The 22,905-nt window shown below is 37.2% G+C and overlaps 1 protein-coding gene across 3 annotated transcripts in view; it reads right to left on the reverse strand.

The window, feature by feature from the left end:
* DNAH12 (dynein axonemal heavy chain 12) overlaps positions 1 to 22,905 on the reverse strand; it is a 217,434-nt gene that overhangs the window by 184,542 nt on the left and 9,987 nt on the right. For 2 of the 3 annotated variants that reach the window (XM_049640747.1, XM_049640745.1), the window contains 14 exons: positions 22,173 to 22,254; positions 21,974 to 22,000; positions 18,670 to 18,859; positions 17,744 to 17,816; positions 16,564 to 16,722; positions 16,164 to 16,359; positions 12,479 to 12,667; positions 11,537 to 11,693; positions 10,806 to 10,897; positions 9,483 to 9,661; positions 6,021 to 6,156; positions 2,940 to 3,065; positions 1,201 to 1,335; positions 659 to 852 (listed from right to left, as the gene is read on the reverse strand). In XM_049640747.1, the coding sequence (XP_049496704.1) occupies positions 659 to 852; positions 1,201 to 1,335; positions 2,940 to 3,065; positions 6,021 to 6,156; positions 9,483 to 9,661; positions 10,806 to 10,897; positions 11,537 to 11,693; positions 12,479 to 12,667; positions 16,164 to 16,359; positions 16,564 to 16,722; positions 17,744 to 17,816; positions 18,670 to 18,859; positions 21,974 to 22,000; positions 22,173 to 22,254 (1,935 nt within the window). The remainder of the gene's footprint in view (positions 1 to 658; positions 853 to 1,200; positions 1,336 to 2,939; positions 3,066 to 6,020; positions 6,157 to 9,482; positions 9,662 to 10,805; positions 10,898 to 11,536; positions 11,694 to 12,478; positions 12,668 to 16,163; positions 16,360 to 16,563; positions 16,723 to 17,743; positions 17,817 to 18,669; positions 18,860 to 21,973; positions 22,001 to 22,172; positions 22,255 to 22,905) is intronic. The other variant, XM_049640746.1, reaches the window with a different exon arrangement.

Raw genomic sequence — 22,905 nt, forward strand, 5'->3', positions numbered from 1 at the left:
TCTCATAAGAGAAACAACTGTGGGCAAGAGAAGTTATGTTTTTCTTAATCACACAGGTAGAGCTGATGGTAGAGAGAGAAGATTAACACCATCATCTCAGCCACGCTGCATGTGCTACAATACATATCAGACTGTAAATGGATGACTAAGGGTAGCCAAATAAAATGCAGGTTTGACTCCAAAAATATTAGTCAAATTCATTAATTGCATAAAAAAGTGAATCAGTTCTGGAAAACCCAAGTGACACTTTACATATTATATTGGTAAGGGTAGGTGCTACCTTAGCAATGGTTGACACTTCTGTGTGACACTTGGTTCTCTTTCAAATGGATGAATATGTCCTATTTCAAACACTTAACCAACAACAACATCAAATATCACTGCAACATTTTACAAGTCCTTCCATATCATTTGCTTAATTTTTAAAAAAAATGTTTATTTACTTTCGAGAGAGTACTAGCAGGGGAGGGGCAGAGAGAGAGGGGGACACAGAATCCAAAGCAGGCTCCAGGCTCTGAGCTGTCAGCACAGAGCCTGATGCGGGGCTTGAACCCATGAACCATGAGATCACGACCTTAGCTGAAGTCGGACGCTCAACCGACTGAGCCACCCAGGTGCCCCAGATTTGCTTAATTTTTATTACACTAACAAAAATTACCGTTTTTCTGTTCGCTGCCACTTGAGAACAAAATTAAAAAACTTATGATAGGGCTCAATGTTCACTTTTAATTTATCCAGTTCAGGATATTTTGTCAATTCCCATTTGAAAAGTTCCTCTTCCTTATTAATAAACTGAACTGCTTCTTCAGACTCCTGAATACGTTTCTGTAGTTGCCTTACATCTGTCACATACTGAAAGCAAATAATTGTTTATCTCAAGAAATATCCAAGTAACGTTATTAAAATAAGATTATATGACACTGCATGGGCTGTGTTCTTGCATTTATATTAAGGCTTTAAATATCAACTTCACAACAGAACTATGGTATAGAGTACAGAGCAAAATGTATGGGTCTGTCTATTTTACAGGTAGAAAACTAAGTCACAAGAAAGATACATGAATAGTACCAGCTCAGGCCTAAGAGTCAGACCTTGTTTGCCAGAGTAAGCATATGTTTTTCATGTTTTTAAGTGTATGCAAACATGTCGTGTATTAATCTACAGGCTTGTCATAGCTACCGTCTTCTGTGTTCATCACACCTGTTGCATGCGGTCCAGTTCTGCAAATTCTGTAAACTCTTCCATGCGGCGTGATTCCTTTTCTATTTCCAAAATCAGTTTCTCTCTCTTGGCTATCAGCTCATTTTCTTTTTCATGTTTTGCATTCTCAATAAGCTTTTTAAGAGACAATTTAATCAGGTTAATTATTTTGTTACAAAGGAAATTTATCAAATCAGAAATCTGAACGCTTTTTGTAGTAATAAAAACCACCACAGAAGTAAAAATGAGTACAAGAATGAAACACCGACCAGTATAAAAATGCAAATAATAATAAACCACACAGAAAATTTTCCCTAGCTTTCTGAAGTGATGGTAACAATTCTTACATATTAATTAGATACTTTATTTAACAGATAGATCCCGAGTGTCAAGAACTATTCAACACGTTACTTATATTAGCACAGTTATTGTTATTATTCTTATTACTTCAGAGATGAAGACATTTAGACTTATAGAAATCAAGAGGTATGCCCAACGTCACAAAGTCATAAAAGTCAAGATCTGCATTAGAACTTGGGTTTATCTGACTGAAGTCCATGCTTTTTATTACTACACCATCTCACTTCCCACCATAGTAGAGACTGCTTTACACTAGAACTTTTCCAAAATCTAAAGTATACTCAATCTGATACTGGGCAAGTTACTTAACTTCTCTGAGACTCATTTTTCTCATCTATGAAATGGGGAATTAGGAACACCTGGGATTTTTGCGAGTATTAAATGAGTTACTAAATGCAAAGCACTTAAGGCAGTGCTTACTATTATTATTATTATCAACTTACAATAGTTCTGACCTCTTTTTTTTCTGTTTCATTTGCAAAGTTTTTATTAGGACCTTTTATTTATGACCTTTAGAGCTCATAAATAACATTCTTAATCTGGCTCTGCTTACTACTTTTTCCCTCCAAGAAGTCTCCCAAAGTTATAAAAAATAGAAATTTATAAATATACATTGAGAATTATGCACAGTTTTTACACAATAATAGTCAGGTCGATGTTTCCAGCTGTCTAATCATCTCCCAGGACCTCTCATCCGAAACAGAATGACGGACTCTGAAATCTCGACAGCAGAAATGGCAACTCTGGCCCCAACCCACCATCCGCCCTCAGCATCACGGCACTGGGCAGGTGTTGGTTTTGGACAGTCATGGCAAAAGAGGAACTGCAGAAATGCTAGTTGGGATGGTGGTGCTGTGAGCAGAGGACAGCAAGCCAGGAAGGTTTCAGCCCTGTATCTGCCACAGCTCATACCTGGGACTGTATTTAAACTCTTGGCCCAAGAATCGTCAAGAGCCGAACCACAGACTCAGCATAGGCCCAATCTGACTGTGGCCAACTGGAAGAGTTCCAGGCCATTACAAACCTGAAAAACGCTTCCTTGGTCCAGAGTTGGGGAACCCAAATGTCTCCCTAGTCTGTCGTCCTCAGTCACTAACAAGCAGCTCTTTCCTTCCAGGCAATGGGATGGAGTGCCTGGAGCTACAGTGAGGCCAGAGGGACATGGTAGCTGCTGTCAAGTAGTTCTGACCTCTTTAATGTCAGTCCCACTTCTTACCAGACCCTGTATTAAGCCTAACATCCTGTCCTAAGCCTGCAGGACCATAAACGTTGCTGCCCCCAAACTCATATTGACACACGAAGTTACTTTTTAAAGGTAGATTAAATAAATGTGCTTAAAACGTCAGAATACAAAAGTACATACTGAAAAATATATTCACCTCATCATTTTCATCAAAGATGGGATTAATTTTCCAAGGCCACATAAGGACAGTTGAATTTAAAGCTAAGTCTTCTGGAGGAAATAGGAAAACATCTAAAAAGTAACTCATTCGGCGTTTGGATTCCTACAAAAGAAAACTCCAGGTATAATACACCATATAGGAAATAAACGCATTAGGGAAAAGAAAAGAACCAACAATTTCTAATACTCTTTCAAATTTCAATTTGACTCAGATTATTAACTGATATTTCATATTACCCAAATCACATGGGTATTTCAGTAGCTGTAGGATTATTTACTTGCTTCACACCACACAGCTGTAGACTTCTATGCTGGAAATAAAGCATTTTAAAGGTTTTATCTTTAAAAAAATTTTTTAATGTTTATATATTTTTGAAAGAGAGAAAGACTGCGTGAGTGGGGGAGGGGCAGAGAGAGAGGGAGGCACAGAATCCGAAGCAGGCTCCAGGCTCTGAGCTGTCAGCATAGAGCCCAATGTGGGGCTCGAAACCACCAATTGTGAGATCATGACCTGAGCTGAAGTCAGACACTTCACCAACTGAGCCACCCAGGTGCCTCTAAAGGTTTCATCTTGAAGTTGACTAACCATAAAGGTACTCTTGGTCCTCCTTGTGCATGACTGAAAAAGGTGATCAAATATGGAGCTTTTGTTTGACACTTTCAACTTTTGATTTCAAAGAATTTTGTATTTTTGGGGTGCCTGAGTGGCTCAGTTGGTGAAGCGTCTGACTTCAGCTCAGGTCATGATCTCATGGTTCGTGGGTTTGAGCCCCATGTTGGGCTCTGTGCTAACAGCTCAGAGCCTGGAGCCTGCTTCAGATTCTGTGTCTCCCTCTCTCTCTGTTCCTCCCCCACTCAAACTCCCTCTCTCTCTCTCTCTCTCTCTCTCTCAAAAAATAAATAAAGACTTAAATTTTTTTAATGAATTTTATATTTTTTATTATTATGTATTTATTTTTGAATCTTTGGTGACATAGATTTTGGCATCTTTTGTTTTGTTTTGTATCTTCAATGACATTATCACCTTTCTCACCTACCACTGACATACAGCAATTGTCCAGGAAGAGTTTGGGGTGAAAGTCAGATCCTGTTTCCCATAGTAAGTACATGTTTTTCTTACATATTTTTCCTCTTTGCAAAGGGGAAAAATAACCTTTAAACCAGTAGACTGACATGAATGGATAAATTGAGGACCTTTACCTCCTATTGCTTTCATTGATTCATATGCAGTGCTGTAATTTTTAAGAATTAAAATACATATTGAGGAGGGCACCTTTTGGGATGAGCACTGGGTGTTGTATGGAAACCAATTTGACAATAAATTTCATATATTGAAAAAAAAAGAATTAAAATACAGACTCAAAGATCTAATTTACAAGTTTTTGGTATGACATATATAGTATATATGTATATAATATGTATATAATGTGTACAATGCATATTATATTGCATGTAGAAATATAACTTTCAAAACTTCATCTATGCAATTAACTATATTAATAGATTAAAGGAGAAAAAGCATAGATGCAAAAAAGAAAGGATCTGATAAAATTCAACATCCATTTATAATATAAAAAAAAAAAACCTGAAAGGTACAGCCTCCAGTTATGGAATGAATACGTTACGGAGATAAAAGGTACAGAATAGGGAATATAGTCAATGGTATTGTAATAGTGCTGTATTGTGCAAATATGGTAACTACATTTGTGAGCACAGCATAAGGTACAGAGTTGTCGAATCACTATGTTGTAAACTTGAAACTGATGTGACATTGTGTGTCAACTATACATCAATTTTTTTTTTAAAAAAGGGGGGGAGCTCAAAATAAACAAATAAATAGCACCTAATAGAAGAGCGCATACTAATCCGATAAAGGTACCTATTAAAGAAACACACACACACCAAATGTCATACTTAATAGTGAAATATTGAAAGCTCCCCCTTTGAGGTTGGGATCAAGTGATTACTGTACTAGAGTCCTAGTCAGTCCATCGTAGCAAAGAAAATAAACAAGATTTTGGAAATGTGTAATGTTTATGAGGATAGAACCAAAACTCTCATTATTTGCAATTTATATGATGGTTTATGTAGACATCCCAAAAGAATCTCAACTATTAAGAAGGGAAATAAAACATATGTAACATTTTTGAAGTTAAAGTTTTTAAAGAAAAAAGAAACCTCAAAAATTAAGAAAAAATTTAGCAATAGATATTAAGGTATACATAACAATAAATTTATATTTTAGCCCTAAGTAGAAAATAAATATCCCTTAGTTCATAGTGATATGAATAAGTAATTGAATAAATTAATAAGTGGAAAAGCAGACAAATCTCTCATGCAGAAGAAATCCAAATAAATTATGTAGCTACTCCATGGTAAAGGAGGAGAGCATAACTCCCCAATTCTGAAGTGTGGGTTGCATATAGTGACTTCCTTCCAGAGAGGACATCACAGAAAGGGGGAGAAAAGAGTGGAGAGACTTGATAAACACTATTTAAGACTAGTGGTCAAGGTCAACATTAATAGTGATAAGTCATGTTGATAATATGTACCCTTCATACGATGTGATGATGTGTGTACACTTAACCTTTGTGATTCTCTTTCCAAAAGCCCACTAACTCAGTCTAGTCAAGAGAAAAACATCAGATGAATTCCAACAGAGCACCAGCCTATGATATACCTGACCTGTACTTCTCAACACTGTCAAGGCCATTAAAGAGCAAAACAAAACAAAACAAAACAAATCTGAGAAACTATCAGAGCCCAGAGGAGCCTAAGAAAACACAACTAGAGGGGTGCCTGGGTAGTTCAGTTGGTTAAGTGTCCGACTTTAGCTCAGGTCATAATCTCACAGTCGGTGGGTTCAAACCCTGCATCCGGCTCTGTGCTGACAGCTGAGAGCCCGGAGCCTGCTTTGGATTCTGTGTCTCCCTCTCTCTCTGCCCACCCCACCCCCATACTCTATCTCTCTTAAAAATAAACATTAAAATAAAATAAATAAATAAATAAATAAATAAATAAATAAATAAATAAAATATTGTAATTAAAAGATTCTTACCTTGATCCGTAAAATCAACTCTTGAATCCCTATAGTCCGAGCTTTTTCTACATAAGATATCAGATCCATCATCTCTTCTGTTGTCTCAGGGACTTTTAATGCATGCTCTTTAATTGCTTCAAAATCACTGCAGATACTGACACAATGCTCTGCTTTACTATGGTTATAGTAATTAATGCTATATCATATTTGATATATGTGTTATAAATATTACAAAATATGAACCGTGATAGCTTCAAAATATTAAATCACTAAGACGTCTTGAAACATTTAAGGACAACTTAGCTGATGTAACTTGGTATACATCATACATCTACAAAAATCTATGAAATTGACATAACGTTTTTATGTAGAAATTATGGTATATTAGAAAAAAAATTTTCTATGGATCTCTTCAACTCTCTTGAACATCCAGCTAAGCAGTGTGATGTAGAGTGTACTTAGGAATGGTAAGCAGGCCAATGTGAATACAAAGAAGGGGACATTATGAAGCTGGAGAGGTGAGCAGTAATTAGATCACGTAGGGCTTAATATGTCATTCTTAATTTTCAAAAATTTAGGAGGGATGCAACAAAGTGGACAATGCCAAAAAGACAGGTGATCCTATGAGGGCACTTTCACCTTGCTAGAGCAGAATCTGTGTCCCTTTGGGAGAGACAGTACCACAAAAGACAAAGGCAGACAAAATTAGAGCAAATGATTGGCCCAAACAGATGCTAAACTAAACAGTGAGTAAGAAAAGCGTTCTTTAATGATTATTTATTTAATAAACTGTACCTAGTGGCACACATTCCTCCTTTTGATGTTATCTATCTCAAGTAGGGAATTTAAATGGAAAAGAATGAAAGAATGCACTAGATAGAGGAAACTGGACAAATTTTCAGCTGCTCTTATGTCATGGGTTTATAATAATATACAGTTATTTTGTTGGAAGTGACAGAATTTTCCAGAAAAGTCACAGATAGCACAAAAATAAATACCAAAAAATGTCATGTTAAACATAAATCATTTTTTGATTAAGGCATTGTTGTGGCTCTTATTCCATGGGATTGTTAGAAACGAATGCTTTGCCATTGTTGATATCTTTTTGTGTAATATACTTTTGTACAAAGCATGCCTGACAATACTTCATTTTTTGACAGTCAAATTTTAAGTTTATTTATTTATTTATTTATTTTATTTTATTTTTGAGATAGAGCAGGGAAGGGGCAGAGAGAGAGGGAGACAGAGAAGCCCAAGGCAGGGCTCCAGCCCATGAACTGTGAGATCCAGACCTAGCTGAAACCAAGACAGACACTTAACTGACTGACTAAGCCACCCAGGTGTCCGTGACAGGCATATACTTTTTGTTTACTTAAAAATATTTATTGATGTGATGGCTCCCTTCATTGGGTGACTATTCTACACCAAGCACAGTGCCAGATGCTTTACAAACATAATCCGTGGAGGTTCCTGGGTGACTCAGTCAGTTAAGCATCCAACTTGAGCTCAGGTCATGATTCCATGGTTTGTGAGTTCAAGCCCTGCATTGGGCTCTCTGCTGTCAGCACAAAGCCCACTTCAGATCCTCTGTCTCCCTCTCTCTCTCTGCCCCTCCCTCTTGCCCCCTCATGCTCACACTCTCTCTCTCAAAAATAAACACTTAAAAAAATGTAATCTGTGATCCTAACATTAGTCCTTCAGGGAAAGTATTATTTTTCACAGCTGGCACAGCAGAAAACTGAGGCTCAGGGAAATTAACTAACTTGCCTGGAGTTATAGAACTAGTTCATTACAGAGCCAGGATTCAAATCTAGATCTTTCTGACTCTAAAGCACATGATTTTCTCACATTGCTTCTGGGAAAATAAACATACTAGCTAACATTGATTGAATGCCATGTCCCAGGCACTGTGCTAGGTGCTTTACATGTATTAGTTTTAGTCCTTACAGAAGTTACAAACTAAGATTCTTTTGGAGACAGGCAGGTAACAGATGAATTAAATGAGTTGGATGATGAGTTGATTCAGCAGTGGGTGAACAAACCAAAGGACACATTCCATATAAAATGGAAACTGCTTCTCAGTTCCACCTACCACTGCAGGCCCAACAAGGCACAGTCTTCCCACCTTTTCAAGAAAAGTAAAAGATCTGGATTGTGTGTGCGTGCGTGTGTGTGTGTGTGTGTGTGTGTGTGTGTGTCAACATTTTGAAATTTTGACAGCTAATTCAAAATGTGTTTAGACAGGGGCACCTGGATGGCTCAGTCAGTTGAGAATCTGACTTCAGCTTAGGTCATAATCTTGCAGTTCTTGAGTTCAACCACCACATGGGGCTCACTGCTGTCAATGGGGAGCCCACTTCAAATCCTCTGTCCCCATCTCTCTCTGCTCCTCCCCTGCTCTCTCTCTCAAAAGATAAAATAAAATACAGGGCTCCTGGGTGGCTCAGTCGGTTAAGCATCCGCTTTCGGCTCAGGTCATGATCTCACGGTTTGTGAGTTCGAGCCCCGCATCGGGCTCTGTGCTGACAGCTCGGAGCCTGGAGCCTGCTTCGGATTCTGTATCTTCCTCTCTCTCTGCTCCTCCCCTGTTCTCTCTCTCTCTCTCTCTCTCTCAAAAATAAATAAACATTAAAATACGTTTAAAAAAATGAAACCCAGCATGAGACAAGGAAAAAGTGTCTGCATGACATATCCAACTAGCAAGCCACTATTTTATGAATCTAATTTTACAACCACTCTGCAAAGTAGGTATTGCTGTCTCTATTTTACAGATGATAAAAATAAGTTAGGTAAGACCACAATATTGGGGTCAGGAACAATCCAAGATCTTCCCAATATCATTGAAAGTCTTTCTGTTTTCATGCAGCCTGCATCCACACTAGTTTATTTCAGTTTCTTAAAAAAAAAAAAAAAAAAATCCTGTGTTTCCTCAAAACAATTCTCAAACCATATCAAACAAACAAAAACCAGACCAATGGGACTACAAGGGAAAGTCCTTAGGAGGCAGCTGTGAAGAAAAAATTGTAAGAACTTATATTTTAATCTTTTAAAAAAATTTTTTTAAATTGGGGCACCTGGATGGCTCAGTCGGTTGGGCATCTGACTTCGGCTCAGGTCATGGTTTCACAGTTCATGGATTTGAGCCCCGCATCAGGCTCTGTGCTGACAGCTCTGTTTTGGATTCTGTGTCTCCTTCTCTCTCTCTGCCCCTCCCCCACTAGCACTCTGTCTGGCTCTGTCCCAAAAATAAACAAACATTTAAAAATTTGTTTTTAATTTTTTTAAGTTTATTTACTTACTTATTTTTTAGTAATCTCTACACCCAGTGTGGGTCTCAAACTCACAACCCCAAGATCAAGAGTCACATGCTCTTCTGAATAAGCCATCCAGGCACCCCCTAATCTTTTAAACAAGAGTTATCATTAGCAAAATATTTCTTTTAACCCTATAATACCAAGTTTAGCAATTAATTCTACTTACCTTTCATTTTCTTTTCTATGTTTTGAAGCTATGTCATTTAATAATATGTTTGCAAAGGCTTTTGCTTTGTTTGTTAGACCTGTCTTCAAATCTTCACAATCCAAACGCACCATAGGGAAATGAACCCACTGAGGCAAAAGCATTATTTCTGAGGCGAGACTGAGAAATCTTCCTATAAACTTAAAAAAATAAAAAAGCATTTAAAAATCAGATCCAAGTATATTACTTGCACAGCTAGAAACCTTCAAAACAAAGTACAAACTGTTGAGCAAAGATACCCTAAAATTTTTCCCACATGGCTCCCACTTACATTTCCAACTTCATCTTCTAAATTTGCTGTGTACTACATTCCTATGTTACCTATTCTTCACCTATCTTGGTCATGCTACAGTTCCTCTGTACCTATAAACATCTCCTTCAAAGCCTGGCTCACTATTCACTTCTTCAAGAAACTGTCACCAATATTCCGAAGCAGATGCAACCATTCCCTCTTCTGTGCTTCCACAACATCTTGTTCACATCTCCATTCCAGCACCTATCTGTACATATCATGGTTGTTAGTCCTATGTCTGACTTCCAGGCCAAATATAAGCTCCTGAGGATAACGTGCGTGTATCATTTATTTTAACGTCACCAAAACCTTGCTAGGTGTCTGAATGTGATGAAGAGATTTTTGTTGAAGCAATGAATGAGTTAATGAATGACTAAAGAAATTATGGGGTGAGGAGAGCCTGGGTGGCTCAGTTGGTTGAGCATCGGACTCCTGATTTTGGCTCACGTCATGATCCCAGGGTCGCGGGATTGAGCCCCATGTGAGGCTCAGCACTGAGCATGGAGCCTGCTTAAGAATCTCTCTCTCGGGGCGCCTGGGTGGCGCAGTCGGTTGGGCGTCCGACTTCAGCCAGGTCACGATCTCGCGGTCTGTGAGTTCGAGCCCCGCGTCAGGCTCTGGGCTGATGGCTCGGAGCCTGGAGCCTGTTTCCGATTCTGTGTCTCCCTCTCTCTCTGCCCCTCCCCCGTTCATGCTCTGTCTCTCTCTGTCCCAAAAATAAATAAAAAACGTTGAAAAAAAAATTAAGTATAGCCTGATTCCGAAAGAATCTCTCTCTCTCCCTCTGCCCCTCTCCCCCACTTGCTCTCTCTCTCTAAAATAAAATAAAATAATAAATTATGAAATGAACCTATGAATTTACTATAATGATGTTCTGAATGAGAAATTCTATTAACTTCAATTGAAGCATTTACTTTACAGGGAAAAAAAATTCACCCTAATTTTAAAACAGAAATTCAAAGGCACTCATGAAAAACAGAATTACCACTTACTTCTGTGTATTCATCAAAAGTATGATCTTCTGCTTGGAAAGTCTCTATCAGCTCAACCGCAGACCCATCAAGAAGCCAATTATATTTTTCAACTGAAAATCAATAACCTAATTTAAATCTCAACAATAAGACCCATTCAAAAAGATAAAGTGTTTTGTTGATATGGTCAGGGAAATGAGTAGACTATTCAATTAAATATTATTAATAGAGAATTAACATACATTAATAAAATAGACCTAACAAGCAAACCAGGTTAAACATGACATTTTAAAATAAAGATAATAGTGTATGCTAATGATCTTACAATAATATAGAGGTACTGTTAAGCCAGTTAATAGAAAGTTTTGATTAACAGAATGTCAAGTAACAATCCTGACCCCATACATACTTGAGGAGACTATAAAACTGAGCTGCAGTCTCTTCAAAACTATTCTTCGAAATTATCTTGATTTAACTCTTGATTTAGCTTTCTCCTTATTCCAACATCTCTTCTCTATATCTTTTTGCTTCATCACCCTGTTCCAGTTAACATTCACCCATTAGACTTGACAACAGAATTCAAGTTTCTTAGGTTGGGTTGGATCTGTGATTCTGCCAAAAGCCATGCCTATGCTCACTTCTGGTTCTTCCTGCTCTTTCATGACAGCCCAAGACAACCAAATATCTGACCAATTTCTAGTAAAAATAAAAATGGTATTCTTTTACGATAAAATAATATATGTCATATATACCATATGTCTCATAATGTTTTCTTGCACCTTCTAAGTTATGATGTACTGCTGCCTTCAGTGTAGTAACAGCCCATTGTGACACATGTTCAGGAAGTTCTGTGTCCAGATTTACAGCTGGTGAAGTTCCTGAGAGCCAAGAGGGAACTGTTTGGACATTCTAACAAAAATTAAAATGACAATTTATGAAACCAGTATCTGTGCAATTGGGCTATACATAGAGCTTATACTATATTTTTAAACATTATTTTCATATTTCAACAGTCCAAAAAAAGATAACTTGATGAAAAATAGTGATTTAGAGTTCTATATTTTTAATCTAATATAAAAACTTGCGTTAGTTTTCTATCATTCAACAAGTATTTATTGAATAATTATATCTAAGTGATTATATTAGAATGTACAAAGAACAAACATGATGTGGATCTTGTCCTTAAGAAGCTCACAACTACACAGGGAGAATCAAACATGCACACAAATACCAATTCACAGCTACAATAAAAGTTCTAAGAAGGAAAAACATCATTTCCATCCAGGAAATGTTACCAAAGAGAAAGCATGTTCTAACTTGAAATAACTTGGAGGATGGAAATAAAACAGAGTTATAACATTTTATGTACACGTCCACTTTATAGAGTTTCAACTCAGTTTAAATTTTTGAAAGAGGGGGCACCTGGGCGTCTCAGTTGGTGAAGTGTCCAACTTTGGCTCAGGTCATGATCTCGCGGTTCATGAGTTTGAGCCCCACATCAGGGTCGCTGTCATCAGCCTGTCAGTCCAGAGCCTGCTTTGGATCCTATGGCCCCCTCTCTCTAACCATCCCTCGCTTGCACTCTCCCCCCAAATAAATAAATATTAAAAAATAATAATAAAATTAAAATAAAATAATAAAATACTGAATGAGGCCCATATAAAGAAACCCAATGGATAATGAAGACGAAATACCTGCAGAGCTTCAGTTATTCGCTCTACCAAACCCAAAACAACATCTTCCAAATCTTGAAAGGTAGGATAAAATTCCATTTTATCCTCATCAAATGTCAGTTCCATCTTAAATATTGGCAGCCCACATTGATCTTCTTGGTCAAAGAGCTTCACAAATCCTTCTACAGTTCTCTTTAAGAAATCCTTTAGCTGCATGATGTCGTAAATTAGCATTACTTTAGAAAGTACAAATTCAACCTTTAACCTTTTAACCTTTTGTTCAAAATCAGTGAGCTATTACCTACAACTAATTCATTCTATCAATTCATTTAGTCTTCAAAATTATCTTCATTCAGCACAGTATGTTCTAAGTGTAGTCTAAAACAATAAGTAGAATGATATATGCAAACTTTGATTTTTTTTTATAGACTAGCAACAATCCTAAAATGGCAACTCAGAATCTTCCACATTCTTCAGTAATTCTTTCCATGGTACAGAAAACATTCCAGAAACTCAACAAAGTGAAGATTAAGGGGAGGAGAGGCCCGACACCTGAGAATGAGGGTGTCATGGGGTGACATGCACGTGAGGTGAGGGACAGTTAGTATGCTAAAGCAAGCTGCTAAGGTTGATAAATATTCAAGAATTTTGTGAGCCAGTTACTAAACCCTTGGATGCTTGAAAATTACACTGTGGGAATATTTCCACCAGGAAATTGGCAAACACTACAAATTAGGGCTTCTCCCCAGCCTGGAGAGTTGGATTTCCAGCAAATCACCAGGTCAGGGTGAAGCCACTGGACATTAGAAACATACACAATAAGGGGAACCTGGGTGGCACCAGACTTCGGAACAGGTCATGATCTCACAGTTCATGAGTTCAAGCCCTGTGTCGGGCTCTGTGCTGACAGCTTTGAGCCTGGAGCTTGGTTCAGATTCTGTGTCTCCCTCCCTCTCTGCCCCTCTCCTGTTTGCTCTCTCTCTCTCTCTTAAAAATAAATAAACATTAAAAAATTTTTTAAAATGTGCACAATAAGTTACCAAACTATGAATAATGCATTCTTATGTAGAATCAACTATTTGAAATTTAGCCAAGGGGACAAATATAATGATCTTCAAAATATTCCTCATCTCTATTTTTTATCAAATAATCATAGTCCTCTTAAGAGGATAAAGATAGAAAGTACATCATGTATATTAATTACAGAGTTATATACTAGATATTAAATGTGTCCTTTTAAGGATGTGTTGCAGGGCACCTGGATGGCTCAGTTAAGCGTCTGACTCTTGATTTTGGCTCAGGTCATGGTCATGATCTCATGGTTCTGGGATGGAGCCTTTTTAAATTTTTTTTTAATGTTTATTTATTTTTGAGACAGAGAGAGACAGAGCATGAATGGGGGAGGGGCAGAGAGAGAGGGAGACACAGAATCGGAAGCAGGCTCCAGGCTCTGAGCCATCAGCCCTGAGCCCGATGCGGGGCTCGAACTCACGGACCACGAGATCGTGACCTGAGCTGAAGTTGGACACTTAACCGACTGAGCCACCCAGGCGCCCCTGGGATGGATCCTTAAATCGGGCTCTGCTCTGAGTGTGGAGCCTGCTTGGGATTCTCTCTCTGCCCCTCTCTCACTGGTGTGCTCTCTCTCTCAAAATAAATAAAAATTTCTTTTAAAAAGTATACATTGCAAAATTCATGGAATCTTTGGGGATATTTTACAAAAGGGAAAGTTTTTATTCAGAACTGTTTTTGTAGAACTGTATTTCTATAATAGTAAAAATTTGAGGAGAGAATTAATATTCTCTTTAAAGATGATCAATTCAAGGGGCACCTGGGCGGCTCAGTCAGTTAAGCGTCTGACTCTTGATACCGGCTCAGATCATGATCTTGCAGTGGTGAGATCAACCCCCAAATCAGGCTCTGTGCTGACAGCATGGAAGCTGCTTAGGATTCTCTCTCCCCTTCTCTCTGCCCCAGCCCTGCTCTCTCTCTCTCTCTCTCACACACACACACACACACACACACACACTCTCTCTCTCTCTCTCTCTCAAAATAAATAAATAAATAAATAAATAAATAAATAAATAAATACTGTAAAAAAGATGATCAATTCAATTTCAAACCAAGATTTTACTAAGAAAAACATGAGAATCAATCAACTTGAAATTTCATATGTTCAAAAAAATGTTTACTGGGATAGTCCTTTTTGTTAATATTCTCCAATAAAGCTATAGATAATTAGTTGATAGCCTTTAAGCATGAGCCCAGTTATCACTCATAATACTGACACATACTTCTAGAATTTCCTTTCATTTTAGATTGCTTCAGATCTTGCTTCAGAAATGAAGCATTTTTATGCTAAACGTATTTAAATAAAATTATGATAAAAATGTTTTTCTTATTTCAAAATAACTACCTAGCACTATGTCTGAATAGAATTTTATTTAAAATAATAAACTAAAGGGCACCTGGGTGGCTCAGTTGGTTAAGCATCTGACTTCCCCTTAAGTCATGATCTCACAGTTCGTGAGTTTGAGCCCCATGCCTGGCTCCACACTGACAGCTCAGAGCCTGGAGTCTGCTTTGATTCTCTGTCTCCCTTTCTCTCTCTGCCCCTTCCCCGCTTATGTGCTCTCTTTCCCTCAAAAATGAAATAAATACTTAAAAAATAAAAAATAAAACATCAGTTTTAAATTTAGCACCCAAAAAATGAATAATCCAATTAAGAAATGGGCAGAAGACATAAATAGACATTTTTCCAAAGAAGATACACAGATGGCTAACAGCCACATGAAAAGATGCTCAACATCACTCATCATCAGGGAAACACAAATCAAAACCACGATGAGATACCATCTCCCACCTGTCAGAATGGCTAAAATCAAAAACGCAAGAAACAACAGGTGTTGGGGAGGATGTGGAGAAAGGGGAACTTTCTTGCATTGTTGATGGCAATATAAACTGGAGCAGCCACTCTAGAAAACAGTATGAAGGTTCCTCAAAAAGTTAACAATAAAATAAATAAATAAAAATTTGTTTAAAAAGTTAAAAATAGAACTACCCTACAATTAGGCAATTGCACTACTAGGTATTTACCCAAAGAATACAAAATTACTAATTCAAAATGTTGCATGCACCCCAAAGTTTATAGCAGCATTGTGTACAACAGCCAAATTATGGAAGCAGCCCAAGTGTCCACAGATAGATGAATGGATAAAGAAGATATGGTATATAGACATGCAATGGAATATTATTCAGCCATAAAAAAGAGAGTGAATCTTGCCATTTGCAATGACATGGATGGAGCAAGAGAGTATTATGCTAAGTGAAGTAAGTCAGAGAAAGACAGATACCATATGACTTCACTCATATGTGGAATTTAAGAAACAAAACAAATGAGTAAAGGGGGAAAAAATACAGAGACAGAGAGGCAAACCAAAAAACAGTCTCTTAACTATAGAGAAATGATGGTTACCAGAGGGGATGTGGGTGGGGGATGGGTGAAATAGGTGATGGGGATTAAGGAATGTACTTGTGATGAGCACCGGGTATTATATGGAAGTGTTGAATCACTATACTGTACACCTGAAACTAAATATTACATTGTATGTTAACCAACTAGAATTTAAATAAAAACTTAAAATATAATAAAATAATAAACTAATTATAATAGCATTATCATTCAAGATATATAAAATATATTTACCTGATTTGACATAAGTGTAGAAACACAGTTATAAAATGCATCCCATTTTTCAGGTCTGATGCCTTCTAGAGCCTCCTTCTTTGTGAAAAGATTTATGACCTTTGGATACCATGTGTTCATTATCTTCTCTTCTGCCTTTCTAGCTTGTATTGACAGATCATTTTTTAGTGATTCACAATCAATTGGCCCTTTAGCTCTGTTTATGAGAAGTATAAAAATGATTTAAAGCAAATGATAAATATTGGTCCTAATACATAATTGTTGAAAAAAGTAAGAAAATTTTAATCTAAAGAAAAGTTCTCAAGATTCATCAGTTTAAAATGTCTACAGTGAAAATATAAAGATTCAAGCATGAGATATTCAAATCTTAAATGTTAGTTAATAAATATGAGATTTTTACCTAATTCCTGTTAAATCTAGCAAAATCGTATTGGAAAATGTCGTATAACCAAGGTCCAGTAATATTTTCATAGTTGGATGAACAATGTGCAAATTAGCTAATATTTGACTTCTTGTCTGCACATAGCTAGAATGCCAAGGCTTAGAATAATCCAGTCCTCTGGAAAAGCAAAACACCATATCAAGCAGAATTCAAACAATATACTCTAACTTTTAGGAAATAATAGTTATGACATGGAATTAATATTAAAGCGAGAAGAAGACTGGGAAATGTGGTCAGCGATCAAAGCTTTATGCATGTAATAAAAAGGCATCAAGATCTTGAAAGTGTATTATTGGCACACCTGGGTGGCTCAGTAGGTTAAGCACCCAACTCTTGATTTCAGCTTAGGTCATTATCTCACCATTCGTGGGATTGAGCCCCGAGTCAGGTTCTCTGCTGACCACAGGGAGCTTGCTTGGAATTCTCTCTCCCTCTCTCTCTGTCCCTCCCCTGCTCACATGCGGCTTGCTCGCTCTCTCTCTCTCTCTCTCTCTCAAAATAAATAAATAAACATTTTAAAAAAAGAGAGAGAGTGAGAGAGAAAGTGCATTATCTTCAGAGAGGACAGACTGATGGGCCAGGTACCCTGCTAACTTCCACTGTGCTCTGGCTCAGTTACCCTGGGTATGGATAAACGAACTCAGGACTGGGAAGAGAGGAAGAAATCTGTCTGGTATACACCAGAGGTTACTTAAGGCCAAGTTGACCTATACATCCTTAAAGATTCCCCTGATTGTGTAAGCAACAAATAGACAAGTTCAGAGCAAGGATACACCACAGTAGTGCTATTCTTCAGATGTATTCAAAATAGCTTCACAATTCTAGACTTAAATGTTAGATCAGCTTATTTTCAATCTGTTATCAAAACCTAGATGCAGGGGCATCTGGGTGGTGCAGTCGGTTGAGCGTCCGACTTCAGCTCAGGTCATGATATCACAGTCCATGAGTTCAAGCCCTGAGTCAGGGTCTGTGCTGACAGCTCACAGCCTGGAGCCTGCTTCGGATTCTGTGTCTCCCTCTCTCTCTGCCCCTCCCCTGCTCATGCTCTGTCTCTCTCTGTCTCAAAAATAAATAAAAACATTAAAAAAAATTTTTTTTTAACCTAGATGCAATACTGTTTTTAAAATAATTTACTCACACAGGGGATTCAGGTAAAGGGCCTCCTTCATCTTCAAGCCATTTAACCGGAGGTTTCACGAGAACACTCCTCACTAAAACACATACATGTATTAATATTTCTTGAAAACTCTCACAAGTCCTACTCAAACTTTCTAACTTTTCATATTGGATAATATAGCTTATTGAGCATTAAAGTGAGTATGAGAAAAAAAATCCTTTATTTGAAAAAAAATCAAGTTGTTGGTACTATTTAGGTGTTACTTTAGGGGTGAATTCAGATACAGTAAAGGTTTAAGTTTCAGCTTTTTGCATTCTATCTACTCAAAGTCCACTTAAAAGAATTTATTCCAGGGGTTCCTGGGTGGCTTGGTCAGTTGAGCATCGGACTCTTGATTTTGGCTGAGGTCATGTCCTCATGGTTCCTGAGATCGAGCTATGCATCGGTCTCTGTGCTGACAGCATGGAGTTGCTTGGGATTCTCTCTCTCTCTCTCTCTCTCTCTCTCTCTCTCTGCCCCTCCCCTGCTTGCACGCTCTCTCTCTCTCTCTTTCTCTCACAAAATAAATAAACATTAAAAAAAACTTATGCCAATAAAAATTTCCAATATTAAATCCCTAATAAATTTCTCTAAATACACTAATACTTTTTTTTTTTTTTTTTACAATCCGGTATAAAACAGTGTAACTACAACCATAAAGACAAAGAGAAAAATGAAAAAGCCCTTAGCTAATAAGCACAGGAAAAAAAAAATTATACAAAGTTCCCTTAAATTACAAAGATTTTGACTAGATTATAAGCTCAAAATAAAAGCTTTAAATAAAAATAGTATGTAAGAAATACATACAGCTAAATATATAAATTATTCATTATTCATATTTCTACTTTTGATTGAAGGGGTGGGAAACAAAAGTAAAAGAAGCTTGGCATTTGTGAAATGCTACTTACCCAGATACCTCTTCATGCTTTTTTCAAAGTCACTTGACACCTCATTTATGAGACTTTCAACAAGTTTTTCTCTTTCTTTCCCTTCCTTTAAAGACTCAGGTATCAGCATTAACATGTGATCCAGCCATTCCTGCTGAATAGGCACCATGGGACTACTTTCTACACGTTGCTTCATATAAATATAGTTGAACTGAGAATGTAATAAGAAAAAACTAAATGTTCTAAATGGTATATCAGTGTAACTCCGGTGCTCTGTCTTTTCAAGACAACATTTTTTTGGAATAGAAATATTCTGAAAAATAACATGTTTTCAGAATAAAAACACTCGGAAGTATGAGCTGCAAAGAAACCATTTTTTCAAGTACTCAGTATATATTTATTAAATGAATAAGAATTGGAAATTGGGAGTAAGGCCTGGGCTAGGGAAGCTGGGCATGCCATGTTATCCACTCAAACATCGAAATATTTAGCATTAATCCATTAAACAGTAAAAAATTAGCAAATATGCACCCAGCACAAAGGTACAAAGTCACAATTGATAAAATAGCCAAAAATTACAGGAAATAGTAGCAATAAATTATGCGTAGGTATTATTAAATATTTTAGAATATTAATCAAGTTGATTAATTTAAAGTATTATCAGGGTGTTTCCCCACCCACCCCAAATCTGCATTTTACACTTGAGAAAACTAATCTTGTCATTAACTCTTCACTCAAACCAGGGTTGGAGTTTAAGGTTTTCTGTATTAAAATACATATAAATGTTGAGGTTCCTGGGTGGCTCAGTTGGTTAAGCATCCTACTTCAGCTCAGGGCATGATCCCATAGTTTGTGAGTTCAAGCCCTGCATCGGGCTCTGTGCTGATAGCTCAGAGCCTGGTGCCTGCTACAGATTCTGTGTCTCCCTCTCTTTCTCTCTCTGCCCCTCCTCTGCTCATGCTCTCTCTCTCTCTGTATGTCAAAAATAAATAAATGTTAAAAAAAATACATATAAATGCAGATTCATCAGAATCTTAAATATACAATAGAAATCAATTAGGTTATCTTTAATATTTAAGAGTGTACTATGAATTTAATATGCCAAATTTGTTGGGACTCTCTGAATAGGAATACAGTATTGTGGGTTTTTTTTAATTTTTTTAACGTTTATTTATTTTTGAGAGAGACAGACAGACAGACAGTGAGTGGGGGAGAGGCAGAGAGACAGACAGACAGACAGACAGACAGAATCCAAAGCAGCCTCCAGGCTCTGAGCTGTCAGCACAGAGCCCAATGCAGGGCTTGAAACTGTGAGCCCTGAAATCATGACCTGAGCCAAAGTGGGATGCTCAACCGACTGAGCCACACAGGCACCCAAGGAATACAGTATTGTAAAACAAAAAATAGGGGCGCCTGGGTGGCTCAGTCAGTTAAGCATTTAACTCTTGATTTCAGCTCAGGCCATGATCTCATGGTTCACGAGACAGAGCCCAGAATTGGGCTCTGCACTGACAGCTTGGCGCCTGCTTGGGATTCTCTCTCTCCCTTTCTCTCTCTGCCCCTCCCCTGCTTGTACTCCCTCTCTTTCTCTCAAAATAAATAAATAAACATTTAAAAAACAAGGTTTTCACTGAATAATAGTTTTTAATTTTGATGAAATACAATTTATTGGGGTTTTTTTCTTTTATGGGTTATGCTTTTTGTGTCAGTCTGAAGACTCTGCTTAGCTCCAGGTTTGCTTCTAAGTTTAAATAATCTCTACACCCAATGTGGGGCTTAAACTTACAACCCTGAGATCAAGAGTTGCATGACAGCAGCAAGCCCGATGTGGGGCTTGAACTCACGAACCAAACCATGAGATCATGACCTGAGCCAAAGTCTGACGCTTAACCAACTGAGCCACAAAGGTGCCCCTAAAAGTTTTTGGTTTTATGTTTTACATTTAAATCTATGATCTAATTTTAGTAATTTTTGTACAAGGTGTGACATTTAGGCTGAAGTTTGAGGGGTTTTTTTGTTGTTGTTTATTTGTTTTATTTTTTTATGGATGTCCAATTGCTCCACCCCATTTGTTGAAAACACTATCCTTCTTCTGTTGAATTAATTTTTGCACTTTGTCAAAAATTAGCTGGCTGTACTCATATAGGTCTACTTCCAGGCCATTTATTCCACGGATCCATGTGTCCAATTATTTAAAAGTAAAAGCATTTTTGAAAAGCCAGTGAGAAGTCTAGTGAAAGCAGTATTGAAAAAAATGTCCCTTGGATTTGGCAATTCATAGTCACTGGTGACATTAATGATGAAGAGGTGGAGCTCCTACATGCCAGATGACCAAGAGCAGTGGGTTCAGGAATGAAAGACTGTGCCATGCCCAGCTGCCTGTTTTAGACTGTAAGACACTAGAAGGCAAGAACTCTGGACAAAGAGTGAGGATGCTAAGTGCATACACACAGGTACATTCTGCAATTCACCCAACCTCATGTTAAATATTTATGAATGCTTTGTATCAGTTCTTGTATCTATTAAAGAGGCAAATACAGAGCCAAAGTCTCCAGAAAATTTGGGAGGGAGAAAGTGAAGGAAGAAGACCATAGAGAAAGAAAGAAAGAAAGAAAGAGAAAGGAAATTTAGAAAAGAAGAGAGAAAAGAAAAGAAAAGAAAAGAAAAGAAAAGAAAAGAAAAGAAAAGAAAAAACTTAGAGTAGATAAAATTAGGTTCTCCCAAAGATCCTCAATACAGGGAGGTATCATCCCCAATAGGAACTTGAAGAGACTTGGAAAGCCTGTACTCCCATCTGGGAACATGCTGCATGAATTTCTCTTTTGTGTAGACAGCTGCATAAGTTTCCATATCCTTTGCTGTTAAATACATTTTACATGTTATCATCTTCCACCAATTATACCACAGGCCCATGTTGTCACCCATGCAGTCAGTGCCATTTTTTAAAATCCAGCACCTATCATGTGTCTAGCACCCTCTGGATTCTCAATAAGTAATCATCATTATATCAATATCAGAACAATGAAAAGGGAAATGCATTTCCTTTATAACTGCAATTTTTCAATTTTTTCCCACTTTTTGAAATAGGAACTAAAACATTTACAACTAATTCTCAAATAACAAATGGCAACAAAAATATAATTCTTAAATCCCATATTTGTCATCCATGACATGTTTGTTCCTTTACAGAAAATTAAAATCTCAGTTTCTAAATATTTTTTCTCTTCTAGAATGGGTCTTATTAGCAGGTGGTCTTAGAAGGAGTTACTTTGCAATAATTTCTTTGAACATTTTCAAAAAGAGAAATATAAAAAATTGAACTCACTCCTTTCTTTTTAATTTCACTGGTCATCTGTCAAAAGCAAACAAATAAGACATAATTAAATCAAGGAGAAAAAATTCTAAGTGATTTAAATGTACGTATTATTCTCTTAAAAATACTAGTTATGTTGCGATTGACTTAAAGTAAATAAGAATTAAAATTGTATAAGGACAAACTTTTTAAAGAGAAAACATAAACTTACAGTTAGAGGATAATCTGGCTCTGGTGTTGGCAGTGTTCTTTTATCCAGTGTTCTGTCTAAACTTCTTTTGGCTCCATCAATTCTGAAATTTATAGTTAAAAAATGTCTGACTCCAACATGATACCCTACATGGAAAACCCAAAAGACTTCCCCAAAAGGCTGCTAGAACTGATACATGAATTAAGCAAAGGCGCAGTGTACAAAATCAATGTACAGAAATCGGTTGCATTTCTTTTTTTTTTTTTAATTTTTTTTTTTAACATTTATTTATTTTTGAGAGAGGGAGAGACAGAGCATGAACGGGGGAGGGTCAGAGAGAGAGGGAAACACAGAATCTGAAACAGGCTCCAGGCTCCGAGCTGCCAGCACAGAGCCGACGCGGGGCTGGAACTCACGGACCGCGAAATCATGACCTGCGCCGAAGTTGGATGCTTAACCGACTGAGCCACCCAGGCACCCCAGAAATCGGTTGCATTTCTATACACCAATAATGAAGCAACAGAAAGAGAAATCAAGAAATTAATCCCATTTACAATTGCACCAAGAACCATAAAATATGCAGGAATAAACCTAACCAAAGATAGAAAAGATCTGTATGCTGAAAAGTATAGAACACTTATGAAGGAAATTGAAGAAGACACAAAGAAATGGAAAAACATTCCATGCTCATGGATTGGAAGAATAAATACTGTTAAAATGTCAATACTACCCAAAGCTATCTACACATTCAATG

This window comes from Panthera uncia, chromosome A2, assembly GCF_023721935.1.
Source record: "Panthera uncia isolate 11264 chromosome A2, Puncia_PCG_1.0, whole genome shotgun sequence".
Classification (NCBI taxonomy): Eukaryota; Metazoa; Chordata; class Mammalia; order Carnivora; family Felidae; genus Panthera; species Panthera uncia.